This window comes from Nycticebus coucang, chromosome 12 (assembly GCF_027406575.1).
Source record: "Nycticebus coucang isolate mNycCou1 chromosome 12, mNycCou1.pri, whole genome shotgun sequence".
Classification (NCBI taxonomy): Eukaryota; Metazoa; Chordata; class Mammalia; order Primates; family Lorisidae; genus Nycticebus; species Nycticebus coucang.
In genome coordinates, this window is record NC_069791.1 from 93,893,370 (window position 1) to 93,917,103 (window position 23,734).

At 45.9% G+C, this 23,734-nt stretch overlaps 1 protein-coding gene across 3 annotated transcripts in view; it reads right to left on the bottom strand.

The window, feature by feature from the left end:
* Nucleotides 1-23,734, bottom strand: part of XYLT1 (xylosyltransferase 1) — a 310,350-nt gene that overhangs the window by 135,731 nt on the left and 150,885 nt on the right. For all 3 annotated transcript variants that reach the window (XM_053554852.1, XM_053554854.1, XM_053554853.1), the window contains one exon: nucleotides 4,697-5,186. In XM_053554852.1, the coding sequence (XP_053410827.1) occupies nucleotides 4,697-5,186 (490 nt within the window). The remainder of the gene's footprint in view (nucleotides 1-4,696; nucleotides 5,187-23,734) is intronic.

Consider the following 23,734-nt stretch of genomic DNA (forward strand, 5'->3'; position numbering starts at 1 on the left):
AGCTCAGAGGTCCCAGGAGGGTGTACCACCCTGGGCGATGTAGCAAAGGCCCTAGGGCACCCCCCACCACCACCTCCCGCCCCCGGATTCTCACACTGCAAAGCCACGCCAGGGTGTCTCAGCATGACCAGGAGAAGCGTAGGAACTCCTGGCCTAAGGGGGTGAGATTTTGATTTTTGTGAACAGGTTGCAGCATGTCATATAGCAAATATACACATCATGAAGAGTATTAACCAGGCACAAGTTCTTAACTGTGTATTTGGCCCTCATGAACCCTCTAATACTGGTGTGATCATGCTCTCTTCCTTTTGGAGAAACTGAGGCACAGAGAGGTCAAGTAACTTGCCAAAAGTCCCACAGCTTGTGCAGGAGAAACTGGGATTCGAATCCAAGTGGTTTGCTTTCACAGTCAGGCTCCTAAGCACTGGCCACATCAGCCTTCCTATCCACCACTAACACCCTGACTTCTCCCTTGCCACTCTACCAGTGACAGACAGGCACAGACTAAAGGCAGCAGAAGACCTCTGGAGCTTGATGACTTGAGCTAAAGGGAAGCCTTTTGTCTCCTGAGGAGAGACAGGCTCATGGAAAAGGATACAGGCTCTGCACCATGACTTCCAATACCAGCTCTGTCACCTACTGGCCATGTGCCTCTGGCCATGCACTAACAGTCTTTAAACCTCCATTTCCTCATTGACAACACAATAGACTTAGCAGGGTGAGGATTCAGTGTGATAAGGCACAAACAGTGTTGTATATACTAGTACAGGTGGGCCCTTGAACACCATGAGCTAGAACTGTTGAGAGTCCACTTACACGAGAATTTTCTTCTACCCCGGACAGTAAGACCTCATCCTCTGCTTCCTCAACATGAAGATGACCAAAGCCAGGACCTTCATGATGATCCATTTCCGTTTAGTGAATAGTACATGTTCACCCTTCCTTATGATTTTCTGAGTAACATTTTCTTTTCTCTAGTTTGCTTTATTGTAAGAACATGGAACACAACACAGTAGGTAATACGGCACACGAAATAAGGGTCAATCGACTGTTTAGGTTACTGGTGAGGCTTCTGGTCAACAGAGGCCATTAGTAGTTAAGTACTGGGGGAGTTAAAAGTTAATATGTCATACAGAGTGGTATGATGGACATCAGAAACCCAAAAGGGGTTAAGAGTGGGAGGGATGAAAATTACGGCTGGGGTACGATGTACGAGGTTGGACGATCACGTGCTACATCCCTCACTGCTAAGTATCACCACGGTCACTTTTGAGGTCCTCCTCCTGGGAAGCTGTGCACCAACGCCAGTGCCCAGTCCACCCTTCAAAGCAATTTTGGAGCTCTTTCATGGAATGGCCATCAGAGCTGTCATTGCACAAGGTCTGACAATTAAATTTGTGAACTCGTCCTAGAAAAAGCGCTACATACTTCATTGCTGAATATCACTATGGTCACCTTCAAAGTACTCCCCTGGGCCATCTGGTAACCATAGTCATAATCAGCAATCAGGTATGTAGGATGAGTTCTTGAACTTAATTGTTCAACCTCATACATTATTCGGGTGATGGATACACCAAAAGCCCATATTCCACCACTACACAGTATATACATATAATACATCTATTTAAAAAGTAATACTCACATTTTCAACTGTGTGGGGGTTGGACCCCTAACCCCCCAGTTTTTCAAGGGTCAACTATATATAGTAACGGTATTTAGCAAAGATAAGCAAACTACAGCCCGTGGACCAAATCTGGTCCATGGCCTATTTTTGTAAATTAAGTTTTATTAGAACATAACCAAATGCATTTATGTAGGTATTGTCTCTGTCTATTTTTGTACTATGACAGCAGAGCTGAGTAGCTACGGCAGAGACTGTATGGCCTGCAAATCCTCAAATACTGTCTTTCTGGCCCCTCACAGAATTAGGGTGGCTGCCCCCTCACACACAGAGGAGCTCAATATTATTTTCATGGAAGAGCATTCAACTCAGGTCTCCAAAATTTCTCTGCCAGGTGTTGGTTAACAATAGATTCTGGAAGTGTTGCACTTCATTTAATTATTCCTACATGTGCCAAACCCAATCAAGAATGTAGACGGGAACCACCTGGACCACTCAGACAAGGGTAAAACTCTAAGGGAGAAATGAAGCTTTTCTTTTCCAATCTTTCCAAGTAAAAGAAAGTGATGTGGAGATACACATTTGCTACTAAACTCACCAAAAATAGAGAAGTAATAGAAAAATAGAGCTGTCCCTATAGTGGGGGCCAGATGGAGCTTAGCTGTATACCCACCCTTGCAGCCCTCTCTTTGTGCACTTGGGTGCACATGGCCACCTCTACCTGATTCACATCCCATTCTAAGTGGACTCTCGCAGTTCTAGCTCATTCTGTGACAAATGGTGAACACAGAGCACACACTGAAAATAAGGACAGTTCCGATGAACTGAGCGGCCTTGTATAAGTCTCTTCCCCACATGGGCCTCGTATTGTTCTAATTTTTTTTTTAAAGACAGAGTCTTGCTATGTCACCCTCAGTAGAGTGCCATGGTGTCACAGCTCACAGCAATCTCAAACTCTTGGGCTCAAGCGATTCTCTTGCCTCAGCCTCCTAAGTAGCTGGGACTACAGGTGCCTGCAACAATGCCCGGCTATTTTTTTTGGTTGCAGTTGTTTAGCAGGCCTGGGCCAGGCTCCAACCCTCCAGCCTCAGTGTATGTGACCAGCGCCTTACTCGCTGAGCAACAGGTGCCGAGCCATGGGCCTCATATTCTTATCTGTCCAGGGAACCACCTGAATAAAAGCTTTCTCTTAATGGGTCTTTCTAGTTGACTCTGCTTACAAGCCATTCTCACTATGCACCTCCCTTCTGCCTCAAGAGATGAGAGACTGAGGGTCTGCTTCTACAGGATGCCACCCAGGCAAAGCCATACCTGGCTCCTGAATACAACCAGAATCTCCCCAACCCAGGTCTGCAGTTGGCTCCATTCCCTGGCATCTGTCTGGACATGGAGGGGGACCCAGCACCTCTCTGGTCTCTTTCCTCCCCCATTTGTTAACCTGAAATACCTCCCACCTCCATCCAGGCTGCTCTATGTGCCTTCCCCACTACCCAAGCCTGGGGAAGCCCTGGGTTGCCTCACAGTTGGCCTCTGTGACAATTTGAGGATCTTTTCTCCTCACTTTAGAGTGAACAAAAGCAGTTGTTGGCACTTTAATGTAGAAGTAATCAGGAGATACTGTAAACCCTCAGCCATTTTGTGAAGGACAGCTGGACACAGCTTGAGTTCTGGCCCCATAAGAATGAGGGGTGACCATGAGCCAACTGTGTATTACAAGCTTGGGAACTTTGCTTCTCTCAGCTGGAAAAAAGGGAAAGTGGCACAAGGTGACAAATGCAAAAAGCTGAGTGGATGCACAGAGCCTGGTGCTGTGCCCGGCACACAGGGAAAGCTCTGGAGATGCCTCAAAGGTGAAAGTCACCACTAAGAAATGTGCATTGATAACATGGATTTGGTTTTCTTTATTTATTTTTGGAGATAGTCTTGCTCTGTCACCCTGGGTAGAGGGCCCTGGCATCACAGCTCACAGCAACCTCAAACTCTTGGGCTCAAATTATCCCCTTGCCTCAGTCTCCCAAATAGCTGGGACTACAGGCGCCCGTTACAACACCTGGCTGGTTTTTCTATTTTTAGTAGAGACAGGGTCTCACGTTTGCTCAGGCTGGTCTTAAACTCCCCAGCTCAGGCGATCCCATCCCATCTTGGCCTCCCAGTGTGGTGGGATTACAGGTGTGAGCCACTGTTTCCGGCCAATAATATGGATTTAGAGACAGAGATACACATCTAAGACCTGTCTGTGCAAAGCTGACCTTCCCATCTTCAGAGGGCCCCTCCACTCTGCCTGCGCCTCTCCCTGCATCTCAGCAAAATGCCTGGTTTATCACCGAGTCACTAGCACACAGAAGTGACCCTGGTGCATGGGTGGAGGGAAGAAGGAGGTAAGGAAATGAGGAAGGGAGAGAAGGATGAAACAAAGGAAAGAATAGGATGGGAATGAGCAAACAAGGGAAGAAGTGAGGGAGAAAGAAAGAGAAAGAAGGAAGGAAAAAACTAAGGGAAGAGGGAAATAGGAAGGGAGAAAATAGGAAGAAATGGGAAGGAAGAAAAAAGCAAGGGAGGGAGGGAAGAAATATTAGAGGAAGAAAAAAGAAAAGTTGTTTCCATGAAGCCTCCATGAATGCAACCACTTAGAAACCTCTCTAATCATACTGAATTACAATATTCTCATCAATTCTAATCCCAATATTTTGAGGAGAGGGAAACCGAGGCTTATCAATACAGCCCCCTTGCCTCCTGCAACTTTCATCCAGACAGCATTGTACTCTAATTCCTTTGCCTCTAAGGCAGTGGTTCTCAACCTTCCTAATGCCACAGCCCTTTAATACAGTGCCTGAGAGTCAAGACCCACAGCTTGAGAACCGCTGCTCTAAGGCAATGTTTAGAAGATAATCTGATTTTGTAAAACTTTTCTCCTACAGGACTTCGGAATTCAGAGAGTACTAGGACAAATCAGATCTCATGTCCTGATCTGGGGTTTAGGGCTGAGAATGTGAGTAGAATGAGGCTGGGCGGGAGGAGAGTGTGGCAGGTGGGTCACCTCTCCTGACCGGGGAGGGGAGGGGGGCTGGCACTTACCCTCTAGGGGGCAGAACCGAGTCACCTTCTCAGGCATCAGCAGTCCAAGCTTGTGTCGGCAATAGGTCTCCCCGATCTCCTGGCGGCAGTGCTTGGACTTAGCACGGGACAGGGCAGAGATGGCCTCCTTGCCGGAGATGTCACACTTGGGGGGCTGGTCATACTTGGTCTCAGGGGAGCTGCCCCCGCTTTTCCTGGCATGGGGCTCCCTGGGGGCACCCTTCCCACGGCTGCTGTTGGCTGCAGCTCTCTCTCCGGCCGGCAGAGCCTCACTGGGGCCTTTCCCTTTCTCCTGCAGTTCCAGCTTCCTTTTCAAAAGCTCCTTCTGTCTACTAGGGGGCTTCTTGGCCAACTCAGGCTGGTGCTTCTGCTTTTGAGTCCTGGGTGCAAAGTTGCTATTGTCCACATTCTCAAAATCTTTGGGGACCGAGTTCTCATTGTTGCTGTCTGTTCGCACTTTCTCTTTCGGCCGGTGTGAGAAGTAGCCATCCTGGGAAACAGAGGAAAGAAACACAGAGGAGAAACTTTACTGTGCAATCACAGTAAGCTGCCTGGCCCTGGCGGAGTGGGGCTTATGATATGGGTTTGGAAGTCTAGGCCAGAGTTTCACATCCCACCTTTGCTTACTGGCTTAAACTCTGGTAAGATTTTTCTCTCCGGTCCTCAGTTTCCCCACTTGGAAATAGGAGATGTTCCAGACAGAGATTATAAGCTCTGAGGTGCTGTAACTATGACTCTAACTGCTTCTTATTAACCACACTTTTTTTTTTTTTTAAAGAGACAGAGTTTCACTTTATCCCCATCAGTAGAGTGCTATGGCATCACAGCTCACGGCAACCTCCAACTCCTGGTCTTAGGCAATTCTCTTGCCTCAGCCTCCTGAGTAGCTGGGACTACAGGTGCCCGCCACAACACCCGGCTATTTTTTTGTTGCAGTTTGGCGGGGGCCGGTTTTGAACCCACCACCCTTGGTATATGGGGCCGGCACCCTACCCACTGAGCCACAGGCGCTGCCCTTTTAACCACACTTTTTCAAGTAAGTTTCTTTCCTTGATTGTCTTTGCATACATGTTGTTGTGACTTCTTATTTAAATTCCAGCAGAAAGTACTCTGATGATTTATTTAAGGGTTGGAAATGGCATAATAAAGTTAGAAAGGGAAAAAATATTGGTGGGATAGTATATACATTCCATTACCTTTAGGACATGCTCAGATATCTGTGCTCATAAGAGAACTCAGATCAAGCCATCGTAAATTCTGCAGGAAAGACACTATTAGCTTTTTTCCCCTTTTCCTTTTTTTTTTTAAAGAAGGGCAGTGCAGCTTTTGCAGAATGAACGTTACAATGAGTTCCAGGGGACATACAAACTTGTGAAACTTTTGTGCTTGAGCTCCGGCTCTTGATGTTTGAACCTGGGGCAGAACTGATTAAGTTACCTGGGGTCAAGAGAAAGAGAAGGGTCGGGAGTCATTTATGGCATGGATCCTTCTAGAAAAGGAGCATTCCAAATTCAGCTCCTCTATGGACAGACAGGTCCTGGTCACTTTGAGTTTGGATCAAATGCATCATTCAACTAACGCCTCAAATCATTTCTGAAACATGTTCCTTCTGCTTGAAGCCCATTCCCAAGGCCTTAACCTGAAAGCATATTCATAGTCCCAGAACATGCCCCCTGACCTCTGAAGCCACAGAGAACGCTAATTGGCTCCATACATCTGTCCCTGTTGCTATGGAAACACAAAGGCCATGAGCAGCATCCCTGTCAGTTTTCTTTTTCAAGGAAGATCTGAAATACGCCTCTTACTAGTTCCCAAGGAAAAGGACGGTAGGGACTTAGCAGTGGAGCCCTGCTGGTGCCTGAGAACAGCTGACAGCTTCCTGCTCCAGCAGGTCAGCAAACCACCACCCCTAGGCCAGACCCAGCCCACCACCTGTGTTTGTAATTAAAGTTTTATTGAAACACAGCCACACCTGCTCATTTCTTACTATCTATGGCTGCTTTTGTGCTTCAACAGCAGAAGTGAGTAGTTACAACACTGTCTGCACTGCCAAGTGTCAAATATTTCTATCTGTCCCTTTATGAAAAAAGCATGCAGACCCCTGCTCTGTCTACAGGAGTGTGAGTTTAAAAGGCACACCCTCCTCTGGGATTGGTTGAGCTGCTCCTGTCTTCAGTGTCCCCACTGGGCTCTGCCATGGTCAAGTGAAGAAGCCTCCCTTCTAACCTCTGCCCCATACTGCCCCCTGGCATTAAGCACCAATTTCCTCTATTTGGTGGAGGCTATATGAATGACAGGTGACATCAGATGCTTCATGGCCACCCTGTAAATTGAGAATTGCTATTATTCTCCTTTTACAGATGGGGAATTGAGCATCTGTTAACAAGCTATTTGCCTAAGGTAACCCAGCTAGTTGGTGGTGAAGTTGAAATTTAAACTAGACTACAGGCCCCATGCTCTGGGATGTCAGTGATACCATCCACTTCTGAGAAGCTGTAGGGGACTTTTTATACCTGCCACGCTCTCCACATAAGCACTTCAGTCTAACCTTGTATCACAAGCTCTGGCCCCTTCCCATCCACTCCAGCTCAGCCAAAGAGATCTCCTATAGTCCTGCAACCTGCAGATGGTCATCTCAAGGCTGGTCTGTGGCCTATGGCATTGCAGGGAGTCGCAGAAAGAGGATGGTAAGCAGCGGCTTCAATGCACTTGGAATGTGAGGTGGCAAGAGCTGGGAAATAGAACGGAGAAGGAAGAGCTGAGTCCTTACTGGGTCACAGAGCAGGTGTGGTCATATGTGAGGACTACTGTCACATCCCGATCCATGACGGAGGGCCTTCTGGCTCTGGCCTTTCTTATCTTCCTGCAGAGACTTGCCATAAATCCCCCTCGGGGAGCTGCCTAGAACTACATCTCTATTCTGGTAACTTAAACAAACCCTGCTGATATTCTTCTTTTCCTTTCTATCCACAGGCCCTTGAAGAGTCCCAGGTAACCTCTCAAGACACATTTTCTTAGCACTTACTATGATCCAGGCACCAAAGTAAGTGACTCCCAGGTGTTACTTACTGGAGACTGACAATCGCACTCCAAGGAGGCACTCTGTTTGCCTTTTCTCAGAAAGAGCAGATGAGGCTTGTTGTTATAACATTCTCAGATCTGTATCATACGCCAGACATTGTGCTAAGCCCTTATATGCAACATCTCACTTAGCCTCCATAGAAAAAGGATGGAAACAGGATGTTAAGCAATCTGCCTAAAGTCATCTGGGGGAGGCAACAAACTTGGATCTGCCTGATTCTAAAGCCTGCTATGGTACCATGCCCCTTCCATTTTGCTGCAAGGTGAAGCATTTAGCTCTTACTCTTCCATGTGGGCAGCGAAAGGGCTACTCCTCTCTTTGCTCATATTCACCCTATGTTGGGATACAGCTAGATGAGGCAGAGGTGGTATTCAGTAAGCTTCACAAATATCTCAGTTCCCTTCTGAGCACATGATGGGACTATACTTCTCTGTCCCCAGAAAATTAGGCACAGCCCAGCAACATGCTATTGCCAAGAGTAGTGACTGAAGCCAGGGCACAGTGTGCCATAGTCCCTTGCCTCAGTCTAGCACTGGCCACGCTCTTACATCCCTGCCTGGGTCCTGCATCCCTGAGTGAGGCCAGTGTGGAGTAGAGACTCCACCAACCTCCAACGGGCAGAAGGTAACCTCTGCTGCTTTGCGTCACTGAGACTTGGGGGATCTTTGTTACTGCAGCACGATCTGGCTCATCCTGATTAGCATAGGAGTTCACCTGATCTGCTTTCTTCCTCCTCCTCCTCTTCAGGTATAGGAAACAATTTTTTTTCCTCTTTCCTCCAACAGACAGAAAATCAGTTTAACAACTCCCACTCTCCAAGAACATAAATTTAAATTCTGTCTCTAAGCATGTTTTTTAGGAGCCAATGAGATGGCAGAAAAGAGCCACTGCCCTGATGAACATCCTCATTGTCTCTCTTCAGACACCTGCTAAGTGTTATCTTTTGGCTCTTTATTTTTTATGGGTCCAGCAAACTTTATTTGTCAGAAGGCCAGGATTCAGGAGAACAGTGGGAGAAGCCTCTCCAAAATTGTTCTGTTCTTCCATTTTCAAAATTACAGTTTTATACATTTGAGTTCTAAGTAGAGACCATGTTAACCCTTACCCTAGACAATAATTGACAGAACCCATGACTCACAGTAAACAATAATCAGTAAAACACATGACCCCAAACAACATTTCAATTGAAAAGTTAATCTCCCTAAATCAATCCACTGAAACTACTCAAGACAGGCATCCTTAGGGAGGGAGCTAAATTTACAGAACAATAAGAATGGGAGACAGAGGGTGAAGGTCAGGCAGGACCTAAACTGACCACACAGCCGTGTCACGTCTGCCCCAGCCTGACAGACTCCATTTTTTCCTCATTTACAGATGGAGCACCAAGTTTGGCCCTGGAGCAGAAAACCTCTTCAAACCACCTATTTCAAAAGCTCACATTGCTGCCACTTCCTGGCAGAACTTCACTAAGCAAAACAATACACAGGAAGCCGTGATCATCTCCCTCCACCCACCCGCCCAATGAAGGTGATCTCACAATCAGACAAAGGCTGCTTCCTCTGGCTAATGTGTCACATCAGGACCAAGAGCCACCATCAATTCTAATGACTCATGATTAATATCCGCCATCTACTTGAGAGGGGACACCCCACAGTGGATTTGACTAGGTGGCTGTGGCCCTGTGGCCCTTACACCTGGCCCCAGAAGCTACCTGGCTGCCTCAGGAACCTAAAAGATTCGGGCTTAAGAGGAAAGGAAAATATTTTGCTCTCTGGAATGAAGAATTCACAGATCCTAGACAGCTTCCAGGCAAGTTAGTGAGGGGCACCGTCAGCAAGACTCAGGCAATACTGGGAGGCCTGAGCGTGCCTGACCCTCAGAGGCAATGCCATTTTCTACAGTGACTGAAGAGTTCTCCTTCACCTTCCCCCTCCTTACCTTGTTTCTTAAAAAGTCTTATTTTATTGGGATAAGAACACTTAACATGAGATTTACCTTTTGAAAACATTTTTTAAGTGTATGCTATAGATTACTGTAGACTATAGGGCTCTGCTGTATATCTCTAGATGAATATATATCTCTAGATATACTACATGCCCAGATATACTATATCCCTCGATATACTATATTTCTGGGTATACTATATCTCTAGATCAGTGGTTCTCAACCTTCCTAATACTGCAATGTATTTTCATTGTTACAAAGGGGTCGCAACCCACAGGTTGAGAACCGCTGCCCTGGATAAACTATATGTCTGGATAAACTATATGTCTGGATATACTATATGTCTGGGTATACTATATCTCTGGATATACTATATGTCTGGATATACTATATCTCTGGGTATACTATATGTCTGGGCATACTATATCTCTGGGTATACTATATCTCTGGGTATACTATATGTCTGGATAAACTATATGTCTGGATATACTATATCTCTGGGTATACTATATGTCTGGATAAACTATATGTCTGGATATAGTATATCTCTGTGTATACTATATGTCTGGGTATACTATATCTCTGGATATACTATATGTCTGGATGAACTATATGTCTGGATAAACTATATCTCTGGTTATATGTCTGGATATACTATATGTCTGGGCATACTATATGTCTGGGTATACTATATCTCTGGGCATACTATATCTCTGGATATACTATATCTCTGGGCATAGTATATCTCTGGATATACTATATCTCTGGGTATACTATATGTCTGGGTATACTATATGTCTGGATATACTATATCTCTAGGTATACTATATGTCTGGGTATACTATATGTCTGGATAAACTATATGTCTGGATATACTATATCTCTGGGTATACTATATGTCTGGATAAACTATATGTCTGGATATACTATATCTCTGTGTATATGTCTGGGTATACTATATCTCTGGATATACTATATGTCTAGATAAACTATATCTCTGAGTATAGTATATGTCTGGATAAACTATATGTCTGGATATACTATACTCCGGGCATACTATATGTCTGGGCATACTATATCTCTGGATATACTATATCTCTGGATATACTATATGTCTGGGTATACTATATCTCTGGGCATACTATATGTCTGGATAAACTATATGTCTGGATATACTATATCTCTGGGTATACTATATGTCTGGATAAAATATATGTCTGGATATACTATATCTCTGTGTATACTATATGCCTGGGTATACTATATCTCTGGTTATACTATATGTCTGGATAAACTATATCTCTGGGTATAGTATATGTCTGGATATACCATATGTCTGGATATACTATATGTTTGGGCATACTAATTGTCTGGGCATACTATATCTCTGGATATACTATATGTCTGAGTATACTATATCTCTGGGCATACTATATCTCTGGATATACTATATCTCTGGGTATACTATATGTCTGGGTATACTATATCTTTGGATATACTATATGTCTGGATATACTATATGTATGGATATACTATATCTCTGAATATACTATATCTCTGGGTATACTATATGTCTGGATATACTATGTGTCTGGATATACTTTATCTCTAGTTATACTGCTGCATATCTCAGATGAACATGAGTTATTCATCTGGCAACCACCATTCTACTCTCCGGTTCTGTGATTATTTTTTTTGTTGTTGTTGTTCTATGATTTTGACTATTTCAGATACCTGACATAAGCGGAATCACGTAATGATTCTATGAACTATAATGTTCTCAAGGTTCCAGGTTCATCCATGTCCCTGCATGTTGTGGGATTTCCTTCCTTTTTAAGGCTGAATAATACCAATATACTGTATTATATTTCACATTTTCTTTATCCACTCATTCACAGATGGACAGAAGTTATTACTTTACCATCCCCCAACTCTTTATCTAACTGCCAAGGGGCAAACAGGTCTCAGCTTTTCTCTGTTTTCCCTGGAGACTGAAGATCCAGATGGCAAAAAACAAACAAACAACAACAAAGAAACAGACCCATAGAGCTAAACCCAGGATCCCTTCCCTACTCAAAACCCACCTTGGGAGGTTTCCAGGCGGACCCACATGGGATAACTATCAGATAGTAGCCAGGACCCACATGCCCCCATCCTCTGCCCCTTCATACCCTCTATGTCCCCAATCTTCTTGAAAACTCAATGAGGCAGGCAGTTTTAGTCTCCCTTAAGAGAAGGAAGTTAAGACACTGCGAGAATGGATGTTTGTAAAGCTTCTGGAACATGTCCACCACCCAAAGCAGGAGGAAGTATGAACAGCAAGTCCAGACTAGACAACTCTCCCAATGAACACAGGGCCTCAACCCCCTCATCCCGAAGCTGTCCGCCTATTGGACAGACTGGTTGTTATTATTCCATTATGATCAACTGGCCTTGTCCTCTTTACTCTTAACCAATCCAATTCTCTCACCTTGAGTTATTTATGCTAATGCAACCCTTTGACTTACTTTATTTTAATGTGCTTATTACAATGATTGCACATTCAAATGTTTGCGTGTGAGCTCCAAAACTCTAATTGCTCTGCTGTTGCCTTATTTCCAAGCTGCTGCTAGACTCCACTTTTTCTACAGAGCAATAACTAAATGCAATAATGCCCTCCGTTCCCATTCAACCTTGGGCACGTTGAGAGCCAATTTCAATCAGGTAGAAGAAATATGCGAAACACACTATGGTTCCACAAGGCAGGTGACATGACCCAGGCTGCTCTTGCAGTAACACATGGGTCTATTTCCCTCTTTCCCTGGTTCTCTAATGTTCAGACTTCAGGCTGGATGTCTATTCAGCCTATTGAATCCTGGCCACCATGTCTGTTTCTGAGGGGTGGGGGTGAGTCATTGTGTTTTTAAACTATCCAGTAGAGGTACAGCTTTGCTCTTACTGTGTAGACGAGAGCGCCAGGCAGGAAGGAGGAAGACCTGGGCACTTGTCTCGCCTTAGTGAATGTCTAATTTTCTCCTCTGTAAAATGATGGGTCCCAAATGTGAGTTACTAAGCATTCTCTAAATCGGTCATTAATCAATGTGAATAACTCAGAAAGTAGTGCTATTTCAGCTCATTGGGAAACAAGTGGATGACTTTTAGGGGCTAGAGACTGAGCACGGGCTGGAAGCTCTATATGGTCTCATGTCTTCTTCCAGTCTCATCCTCCCATCACTGTCTCCAGCAGGGTGCTCAGATTCACAGGTCTAGACTCAGGCAGAAGGGTGTCTGATGCCTCCCTTATCCATTCCTCCAGTCTTTAAGCAGAGACAGACCATTTCTTCTCTCTTTGCCTTAATTTCCTCATCCAACCTCAGGAGGCCAAGGATGGCACCTTCCTCCCAAGAACCAGAGAACTGATCAAGCATAGAGCAAAATGCTTGTCACAGGCCATGTGCTTAAGAAACATGCATCTGGGCTCAGCGCGTATAGCTCAGGGGCTAGAGCGCCAGCCACATACACCAGAGCTGGCACGTTCGAACCCAGCCCAGGCCTGCCAAACAGCAATGACAACTACAACCAAGAAATAGCTGGGTGTTGTGGTGGGTTCCTGTAGTCCCAGCTACTTGGGAGGCTGAGGCAAGAGAATCACTTAAGCCCAAGAGTTTGAGGTTACTGTGAGCTGTGATGCCAGTAACATAGTGAGACTCTGTCTCAAGAAAAGAAAGAAAGATACATCTGTTAGAAAATGTGCCTTTAGTAATTTCTGTGTCTCAGGCTGTGTCCCAAACCCTTGACACTCACTAACTCATTTAATCTTCATGATGACCCTATGAACAAGATGCTGTACTATCTCATTTTTTACATGGTAACACCACTAAGGTTCAGGGAAGTTCAGTGAGTAAATCCACACAGATAGGAAGTGGAGGAGATAGGATTTGAACCCTGGATATCTAAGTCCAGAGGCCTTGCTCACCAGCACTGCACTGCCTATCTGGAACTACTAGAATAGGGATGGGGCCAAAGGGAAACCCAAGCAGGTGTGCTGCTCAGACATGAGGGCACCAGTCCCACCCAAGCATCACGATCAGTTTACAGCTCACTTTTGTACCCTGTGGATGCACAGCCGGCTTGGTAGCTGTTTGCTGTTGAACTCAGTGTCCAAGGCTTTGTTCCAATCACCAAGGCTACCAAGGCCATTGAGAGGGACACTGGGGGGAAAGCCCGCACCTGCTTCCAAAAGGACCTCGGTGCCAGGGTAGACGAATGGTGGAGGCACAGCGTGCGCGGCTGCACCAATTAGGGCATGCAGTTACCCGGCTGCCAATGCAAATAGACCTGACAGAGGCCCATCGCCTGGCTCATTCGCATGCATGAAAGGTGCTGGGGCTGGCCAGCACTAGGAAACCCATGGGCCATGCTGGACACGGGCATGCCTTGCTTTAATAGACCCTAAATAATAAGCCCTTTGTAACACAGTGTCATGTTAATGGGACGCACAGCACAGCACAGCACAGCACAGAGTGAGGAGAGGAGGGTGGATGATGTAGCTGGGCTGGAATTCAGTCTCTGCCCCTTAACCCTGACACAGAGGGTAAGAGGTTTAACCTCTGGAAGCCTCAATTTCTCATCTACAATTAAATGTGCACCCTAATTAGTTAATCCCTACCTCAGCTTTGCGAAGAAGACCTACTTTGCAAAAGTGAGATAGGGATTAACTAGTAGGGCACACACATTTAATTCTATTTGACAAAAAAGCATTTAGCAGGAGCCTTGATACATATTAGGCACTCAAGAAGTGTTAGCATCCTGCTGTTTTCAGTGGAACCTCATCATGTGATGAGGAGGCCGTAATCCTTTTGGAGGCACAGGTGAGATGCAATGGCTTCAAATATGGACTCTGCCACTTTGCTCACTGTGTGGCCCTGTCCACTGTCCCTAACTTTGCCTGCCTCAGTTTCCTCTTATGTAAAATGGGTCAATAACTAGTTACTGCCCTAAGAAGGTTTTAAAAGAGTTACAAAGGCTGGGCACAGTGGCTCATGCCTATAATCCTAGTACTACAGGAGGCCAAGGCAGGTGGATTGCCTGAGCTCATGGGTTTGAGACCAGCCTGAGCAAGAGCAAGACCCTGTCTCTAAAAATAGCTGGGCACTGTGGCGGGCGCCTGTAGTCCCAGCTACTTGGGAGGCTGAGGCAGGAAAATCGCTTGAGCCCAAAAGTTTGAGGTTGCTATGAGCCGTGATACCACAGCACTCTACTAGGGGTGACAAAGCAAGACTCGGTCTTCAAAAAAAAAAAAAGAGTTACACACTAAAGCACTTTGCTTAATGCTAGCAATTAGTAACTATTAACTATAATTTATTAAAATAGAATTAATGCTTACAGCGATGACCTAAGATGGTGGTTCTCCCAGCATGGTCTGGGGACTCCTGAGGGCTCCCTGAGGCCTTTTTAGGAGATCTATTTTTTTTTTTAAGAGACAAGAGGCTCACTTTGTCGCCCTCGTTGAGTGCCGTGGCATCACACCAACAGCAACCTCCAGCTCTTGGGCTTAGGTGATTCTCTTGCTCCTGAGTAGCTGGGACTATAGGCACCCACCACAACACTCGGCTATTTTTATTGTTGTTGTTGCAGTTTGGCCGGGGCTGGGTTCAATCCACCCTGTATATATGGGGCCAGCGCCCTACTCACTGAGCCACAGGTGCTGCCCAGTTTTTAGGGGATCTTTAAGGACAAACTATTTTTTATCATAGTATGAAGATTTGATTTTCTTTCTGTGCTCACTCGCTCACAAATGCGCAGTGGAGTTTTCCAGAAGCTCCATGACATGCCCTGTGACAGAAGGTTGAAAACAGAAGTGAATGTAAGAATCCAGCTGTCTTCTGTTAAGCTAGACATTACAGAGATTTGCAAACATGTAACACAGTACCTCACCAAGTTTGTCTTTGCTGGCTTGGTGCTCACAGCTCAGTGGTTAGGGCGCTGGCCACATGCACCGGAGCTGGTGGGTTTGAGCCTGGGCCGGGCTTGCTAAACAACAATGACAACTACAACAAAAAAATAGTTGGGCTTTGTGGGTATAGTCCCAGCTACTTGGGAGGCTAAGGCAAGAGAATCACTTAAGCCCAAGAGTTTGAGGTTGCTATGAGCTGGGACGCCATGGCACTCTACCAAGGGTGACATAGTGAGACTCTGATTCACAAAAAAACAAAATTTGTCTTTGTTGTGGAAAAATGTCCATATTCTTTGCAAAGGTTTTCTTTTTTTTTTTAATTTATTATTAAATCATAGCTGTGTACATTAATACAATCATGGGGCACCATACACTGGTTTTATACTTCACAAAGGTTTTCATTTATATCACATGTGATATGTGATCAGTATTGTTTTAAGTGGAATTACTAAATTCTAAAAGTACCTTAGCTTACATGTCAATATACCAATAGATATAACCTGTCTACACCGAAGATCTTTGGAGGTCCTCAATAATGTTTCCGAGTATAAGTGTGTCCGGAGTATAAGGGTGTTCTGATACCAAGTTTGAGAACTGCTGACATAATACATATGGGTAATAGTAAATATTGACTCCTTAATAAAATGAAACTTAGTAAATGTAGAATATAAATGTCTTAACACAATACTAAGAAAATGCCAGGAAGGCTATGTTAACCGGTGTGATGAAAATGTGTCAAATGGTCTACAAAACCAGTGTATGGTGCCCCATGATCACATTAATGTACACAGCTATGATTTAATAATAAAAAAAAAAGAAAAAAAAGTTTATCTTTCACACTGGGTATTTTTTTTTTCTTTTTTTTTGCTATACGCCAAGCCTTTAGATTTCTATTTTCCTTGCATACACAACAGACACAAAATAGACAGAAATCTAAGAAAGCATCTCTTAGAAAGAGCGACAGCAGGAGCTAGGACCCCTGAGTCGTGAACTGTCTTCAGGGAGGGAGGATGACCTGCTGCCAAAGATTCTGTCTGAACAAACACTAGCCTGGCTCCTCCGAGCCCTTTCCTGATTGGGCTGCAACCTGGGCCTATAAAGACTTGAATGAAATACTGGCACAGTTTCTAACAGCTCTAGGTCACATACCTATGTTGACCCTATGTCCGGTTACAGAGCCTGCCTGAGTAAACTCAAGGCTGCCAAAAGAACTGTGTGTTTGTTCCAGCTGACATCTGTAAACAGGGGCTGTGTCCAGTCTCTGTGGAGGGTAGAACCCTAACTTCCATGAAGGCCACATAGCAACCCCAGGCGAGTTTCACATGGATCAACCCTCCCCTTCCAGGCTCTCCTGAGCCCCCACTCACCCCCTCTCCTCCTTCCTTCTCCCTTCAAAATCCCTGTCACCTCGGAACAAATCCAAGTTCAATTCAGTTCATGCTGGACTCTCTTAACTACTGCAATCAGCATCACTGATTAAATCTGTCCTTAGCACATTCACTAGTATCTGGCTTTGTTTATGTTTGATGCTGCCAAGGCCACGAAACCTGGACCTCAAGCCTGCAATGCCTGGTCCTGGGGGAAGACACAGAGGAGCATGCTCACAGCCTGGGCCTGACCACTCACTCCTCCCAACCCCATGGGGGGACACGACAGTGACAGTCCCCGGTGCTCAGAGCACCCAGATGACTGAAGGCGGGAGGCAGAAGATCTCAACTGTCTCATCTGGCTTTTTCCGTGTCAGCATAGGAGACGCTGTGTGGCGCAGAGACCCATAGAGAAGAAATGATGGCACAGGCAGAGAAGGGGACACGGAGGAAGGGCAAGAAGAAAACAGGAGAAAGGAGAGGCAATCCTCAGTTCTTGTTTAGGATGTGCTGTTTATGCACAAAAAGCACCACGCACGGCCTTTTCCTTGGAGTGGCTAATTCATTCCTCAAAACAATCTCAAAATGTAGGTCGGAGGTGGGCAAGAATACCCCACCCCCTATCCTTGTCAGTAGAATCCTTCTGGAACACAACCACGCCCGTTCACATGTGTATGGAACGTGGGGCTTTTGTGCTACAATGGCAGAGCGGAGCCCCACAAACCCCAAATCTTGCCCTCCGCAGGTAACGCTTCAAATGGGGAAACTGAGGCTGAGCCAAGCTCACTCAAGGCCACTCAGTGTTTAAGAGGCAGGGTCAGAACTGAGGCTCAGGAGTCAGACTCCAGCGACAACCTAAGGCTGGAGAGTCAGGGCCAAGGACAGAGGAAAGGGAGCAGAAATGACAGCAGTCACGTCTGTTTCTTTTGGAATAAAACGCCCCACACGTAGAAAGGGTTCCTAAGGGGAGTCCCATAACTAACTGTTAACAAAAGTGTCTCTGAGCTTGGCCTCTTCTTCAGTACCATTTCAACACGGTTCACCTCTAATTGCAACATTCCATTATCTCACACCCAAACATGGGGAGAGAGAGAAAAAGAAAGACAGAGAGAAGATGAATATGAATGACCCAGTCTTAGCTCAATATCAAAGTCTTCTGGCTCCCTCTCTAAGTAAGGTTCTTCAACATGGCACTGTTGACACAATTTGAGCTGGGTAACTATTCCCTATGGTGGACTGTCCTGTGCACTATGGGCTGCTAGCAGTATCTGTGACCTCTACCCACTAGATGCCAGCAAAAGCCCCGTTACAACCAAAAATGTCTCCAGACCATTATCAAATGTCCTCTGGAGTGGGGTTGGGGTAAACTCACTCCCTAGTCCCAGCCCTGCTGAGAACTAGGGCTCTGGGGCCCATGCTAGCAGACTCTGGTGGATCAAATCCTGCTCCCATCAGAAATAGTCCCTCCCTAGTCAAAGTGGTCAGGAGAGGAGAGAGAAGCCAGAGGGAAGGGGGGTGGCTGGACAAAGCGCTGGAGGCAAGCAAGCAAGGGTGTCCCAGAGTGCAGAGAGAGAGGGGGCTGGTAGGTGATCACAGGAAGTGAGAGGAGAGTCAGGGTCCCCAGCTGGACCCAAGGCAGGGGACACATTCACTCGGCGAATGGACAGCCCCTGAGTTGATGCACGTCCCTTAACTGAAACCCAAGATCATGCTGGGAACCAATGGTTCCATTAAGTACACAGGTGTCTGATTTGTTCTGCAGCCCACAGTTTAAAATCTGGAGATTTCACCTACAAATCTAGATTCTTCCCTCTCTGGAAACATCAGGGACCTGAAAATGCTGGGTGCGTGTTCCCACATGTGACAATTATCTGGGGGCCAGGAAGTGGGTCGCTGGTCTCTAGAGGTGCGTCTGCGCTGTGGAGCATCACAACTCCCCACCCAGCCTGGCCTGTGTCCTTAAACTCTGCCACACCTGTGAGGGGTGACCCTGCTTGAAACCAAAGACTTGGGTCTTTACCTAACTAACACTCTCCCTTCTGAGCCCCACCTCAGGGATCTCAGAACCCTCAGCAAATCCCTTCATTCCAGGGTCTGAGACGGAGGTGGCACTGCCTCTGATGGTGTTTCTGATTGTCACAATGATTGGGGGATGCTCCTGGCAGCTGGTGGGGAGGACACCAGGCACCCAGCAATGCAGGGAAAAGTGTCCACCAAACAATGAAGACTTGTCCTATGTCAGGACATTTGAGTGTCTTCAGATGTCATGTGGGTAAACAGCACGGACGGCGATCCAAACCTACCTCAGACTTACACACAACACAAAGAATACTTAGAAATGGTTTTAATGTGACTTCATTTTCTAGAAAACTAACTAATGTTTGTTTCATTCAAGGAGAGATTTTACATCATTCAAAGTTTAACCAGAATTTCAGAAAATTGTATCACCAAAGGCTATGTAAACTGTGGCTGTGAGTCATCAACACACACTTGTATTATCCACCTGCATTTGTAATTACTGAATTCTTGCTGATTCAACACATAGCAGCTGACCTCTCCACGTGTCTTCTGCCCCCTTGCTACCGAAGTGTGGTCCCCCCGCCGTCAGCATAAACACCCCCAGGAGCGTGTCAGATGTGCAGAATCTCAGGCCCAGCCTGGACCAGCCCATCAGAGGCCATTCCTGTGTGTTGGGTCCACACATAAGTTTGAGATGTGCAAGTCTAAAGTGTTGCACCCATCATTTAAATAAATACATATTGTTTGTTTATAAATTACTTTTATATCTTGCTTCCGCTTCATACTGTTTTTTAGAGGAGTAATTGGTCTCTTTAGAGTTGTGGGTGTAAGATTACAGTAAGTATAGATTCTTTTTCAGGATAGGCAAATCAATCTTTTCCAAGATCTATTTATCACTTTAAGAGAGGCTGAGTCTGATAGGGCTGAGAATCACTGTTTCTTTCATTCTACTAACTTTCATTGGGTGCCCACACCCCACTGGGCACAGCAGGGGCAAAGCACAGGAAGGGAATTAAGATACGCTATTGGCGGGGTTCAGACACGAGAGACCATGAATAGGCATGTACACAAATTATCTTCATAGAGGATGAAAAGGGCAGGGCAGGGGGATGGTGGAGACGGATGTGTGGCAGCCATTGAGTGCCATCAAGGAAGTGGAGGCTAAGGTGGTCTGGGGTCCAGAGAGGGTAAAGAAGCTTTCCACTCTTGACAAAAAGGAAAGCATGTTTATGAGACAAAGGAACCGACCACTTTCTAGGTGAGGCCACAGCATGTACAAGAGTGGTCAGGGGAAGACCAGCCAAACACACATTTCATAAGAACAACTATCATAGCAAACACTTATTAAACGTCTATTCCAAGGACTGTGCCAAATGCTTTGTACTTTACACCTTTAAAGTTTCATCTTTAAAAATCCCGGAGAAATTCTACTGGGTGGGTGCTCTCAGAAGCCACATTGGATAGCTCAAAGTACGGAGGCACAGAGAGGTGAATAACGCGCCCCAAGTCACGCAGCATGGTTATAAAAACCTCCCAGAGGCTATTAATATTATTAATAATAACTAGCTTCGGCTGAATGTCTCACAGGTTTCCAAAATGACTCCTAGAGGGCAACACCCTGTCCAGGGAAGACCTCAGAAGACACCTGCCACTAAGCGTGCTGATCTTTGGCCTGGGGTAGAGGTCCCCCATGTAAACCCCTGCCTCACTGCCTTGGATTCACTATCTCTGTTACTTGAGATTAATCCCCAGCCCTGTGCCACTGCCCACCAACCCTATGCCCCAGAGCCCCAAACTCCAATATGCTCTTTGTCCGCTGGTTTTATTACCTTTGGTGCCTTCTCTGCTCCTCGGCCTCCAACTCCCGGGAAGCCCTCCTTGCCCTGTCCATCTCCCCCTCCCACATTCTCCCATCCAGGGTCTCTGAGATGGAACATTAGGGAGACAAATGGGCCTCCCGCTGATGGAAGATATCCCGCTTTCAAACTCATCCTTCACATGGGTGAGCCCCCCTCCCCCCCACACCCCACCACAAGTGGGTAATGAATGGCTCACTTGTAAGCTCATTACCGCAGAGCCTCTGAAGAAATGGAAATGCTCACAGAGCCAGGGACATAAATAAGGAAAGATGCCTGTAAATAAATAAATATAGACGCATATACACACACACACAAACCCAATTAATTTATATCGGCTGAAAGCCCAAGCCATTTGGGGTGGGGAGACAGAAAGGAAAAGACTCCTAATATTGCCATCCACGTGATTTCAGAACTGAGCTTCCCCAGCAGCTGCCAATAAATTATTTTTACTATGCAGAGGTACAAATGAATATGCTGCTGCCACCCCCTAAATCTCCTTTATGAACATGTATTTGCCTTGGCCCACCCTACCGGGGACAGGGACTTCCAAGCAAGTTTTCACAGGCCAAACTCCCCAAGAATGCTGCCGTGTTGCAGACCTACTCCCCGTGGAAGACGTTCCCCTGGTATTTCCTGCTTACATGTGAGCCCAGCATGGCATGGAGGACATCCATGTCCATCAGAAGGCCATGGGAATCCAAGTGACAGCAGTGCCCCTGCCCAGGCTTTTGGAAAACGCTTTCTGCATCCTGGGAGGAGGGGTGGGATGAATCCTCTTTGGCCATGCGGTTCATCAAAACCTGACGTTCTCTATCAGGCTTCAAGGTGGACATGCAAAACCTTGTCACTACCAATTTTTGAGTGCACCGCAATCACCCAAAAGGAAACTCTGGTCACTCTCTTTAAATGGAATGTGTCTACTGTCCATTTCTCAAGGTTGTTTTGAGCAAGAAGGAGGCCACTAGAAACCACGTGACCATGACGTGCCACCCCAACAAGCTGGCAATTGTCTGATGGAGTGGCTGGAAGCGCCCACCCTTGAGTTACCCTCTTCTGGAATTGAAATCAGGCTCTCCCTTCTGTGTGACCCTAGCAAAGGTAGTTAACCTCTCTGAGCCTTGCTTCCGTAACATGTAAAGTAGTAATAACCTCATAGACTTGAGAAGAGATGTTGACTTATCAGGTGCAAAAGCATAGTTCAGAATAGTCAACAGTCAATAAAAGGGAGCTGTTATCAACATGATTTCATCCAAACTCTATAGTGACTGTTCAGGTACAAATTCACTGGTGTTTACTGAGTGCTGAGTACAAGCCAGCACTGTCATAGGCACCAGGAATGCGTCTATGATGTGTCTCATGGAGCTTACTTACACTTCAGGAGAATGAGACAGACAACCAACCTACCAACTCTATAAGGAGACTATATTCCAGGGCTGAGAATCTGGTGTGTATTTTTATCTACCCATTTAAAAGATGCAGGAACCAAGGCTCAAAGAGATTATCTAGGAGCGAGGACCATTTTCTGTCAGTGAGTCGAGAATTAAGTGGAATGAACAAGAGAGTTGCCAGGGTAATAGATGAAAGGTCTGTTTCTGCTTCCTCTTGCCAGTCCTGTTCTGTTCTAGACAGTTGAGACTTCTCCCTGGAACATGTGCCATCAGGGTTAGGTAGATGGTTTGCTACAGGAGAAGTTCCCCAATCAAGGGGCTGAGCAGTAGCACCTCTTTTGGTATGACCAGCCTCCAAGTTTGTTTGGATTCAGACAAATGTACTCCCTTTTATCCTTAAAGTACCTCAGAAATACACCCAATGTGGTTCTGAGTGACCCAGTGGCTCAGACCACTAGATGGCTCCTTCTGTGAATTTTCCAGACAGCTGCACGGAGATGTCTGAAGCCAGCTGCTTTCCCTTTAAACAAGACACATCTCCAAGAAGTTCTTTACTGTCCTAGGCAGGTCACTCATACTTCCCTTAAGGGTGCATTCGTGTGAGGACTTCTCATACAAGAAGAGTTTGACTCAGCAAGACTGGGACTCCCACGCTGTCTGCTAAGTACAGGCCAAGGGTCAAAGGCATGACAGTCTCCCCAGATAAGGGATAAGGCAACCTTCTGCTAGCTGACCCAGCTTTCCCATCCACTCCACCACCTGCAGCTCCCTCTGTTGACTTCACATCATCCCATCAGGCCAGGCACAAGTCAAATTGTACTCCACATGAGAGCACACTGTCCACTCAATACTTTGCAAAATCCTCTTGTTAAACCTCACCTTTATCTTTGAGGTAGGGGACATTAGTTGTCTTCATTTGACTTAAAGGTAAACGTGGAAACAGTTAAGTTTCCAAGAGGAGGTCACATGACTCACCCAAAGTCACTCAAGGTCAAGGGTGAGGCTGAGATGAACCCCAAGTGTGTCTGACTCTAAAGTCTGTGCTCTTAATTTCACACAGCCTCATCTACGTACAAGGGAAGACCATCCTGAGTCCTGTTAAGTGTCCAAACTTGGAATGGGCAACCAAGGCCAACTGTGAAGTTTCTCCTCTTGCTTGGGCTTGAGGAAGAGAACAGAAATTTGTTTGTTCTATCCACAGAAAACGGGAATCCTTCACGATGCCAGGCATTCAGGGCTTTCACAATACAGTCCCTCTTTCCCTAATGCACCTTGCTTCGTTCCTACTAGAGTGGCATCTTCTCATGCCTTTCTTAACGTATGAGTACACAGAGGCCCAGAGAGTGGAAGACACCTCCTGAAGACCGCAGAGATCAGCAATTTTAACTGTAGTACCTGACTTTGGAGTTGAAGCTCACATCCTCCCTGCAGCACAGCTCCTTCA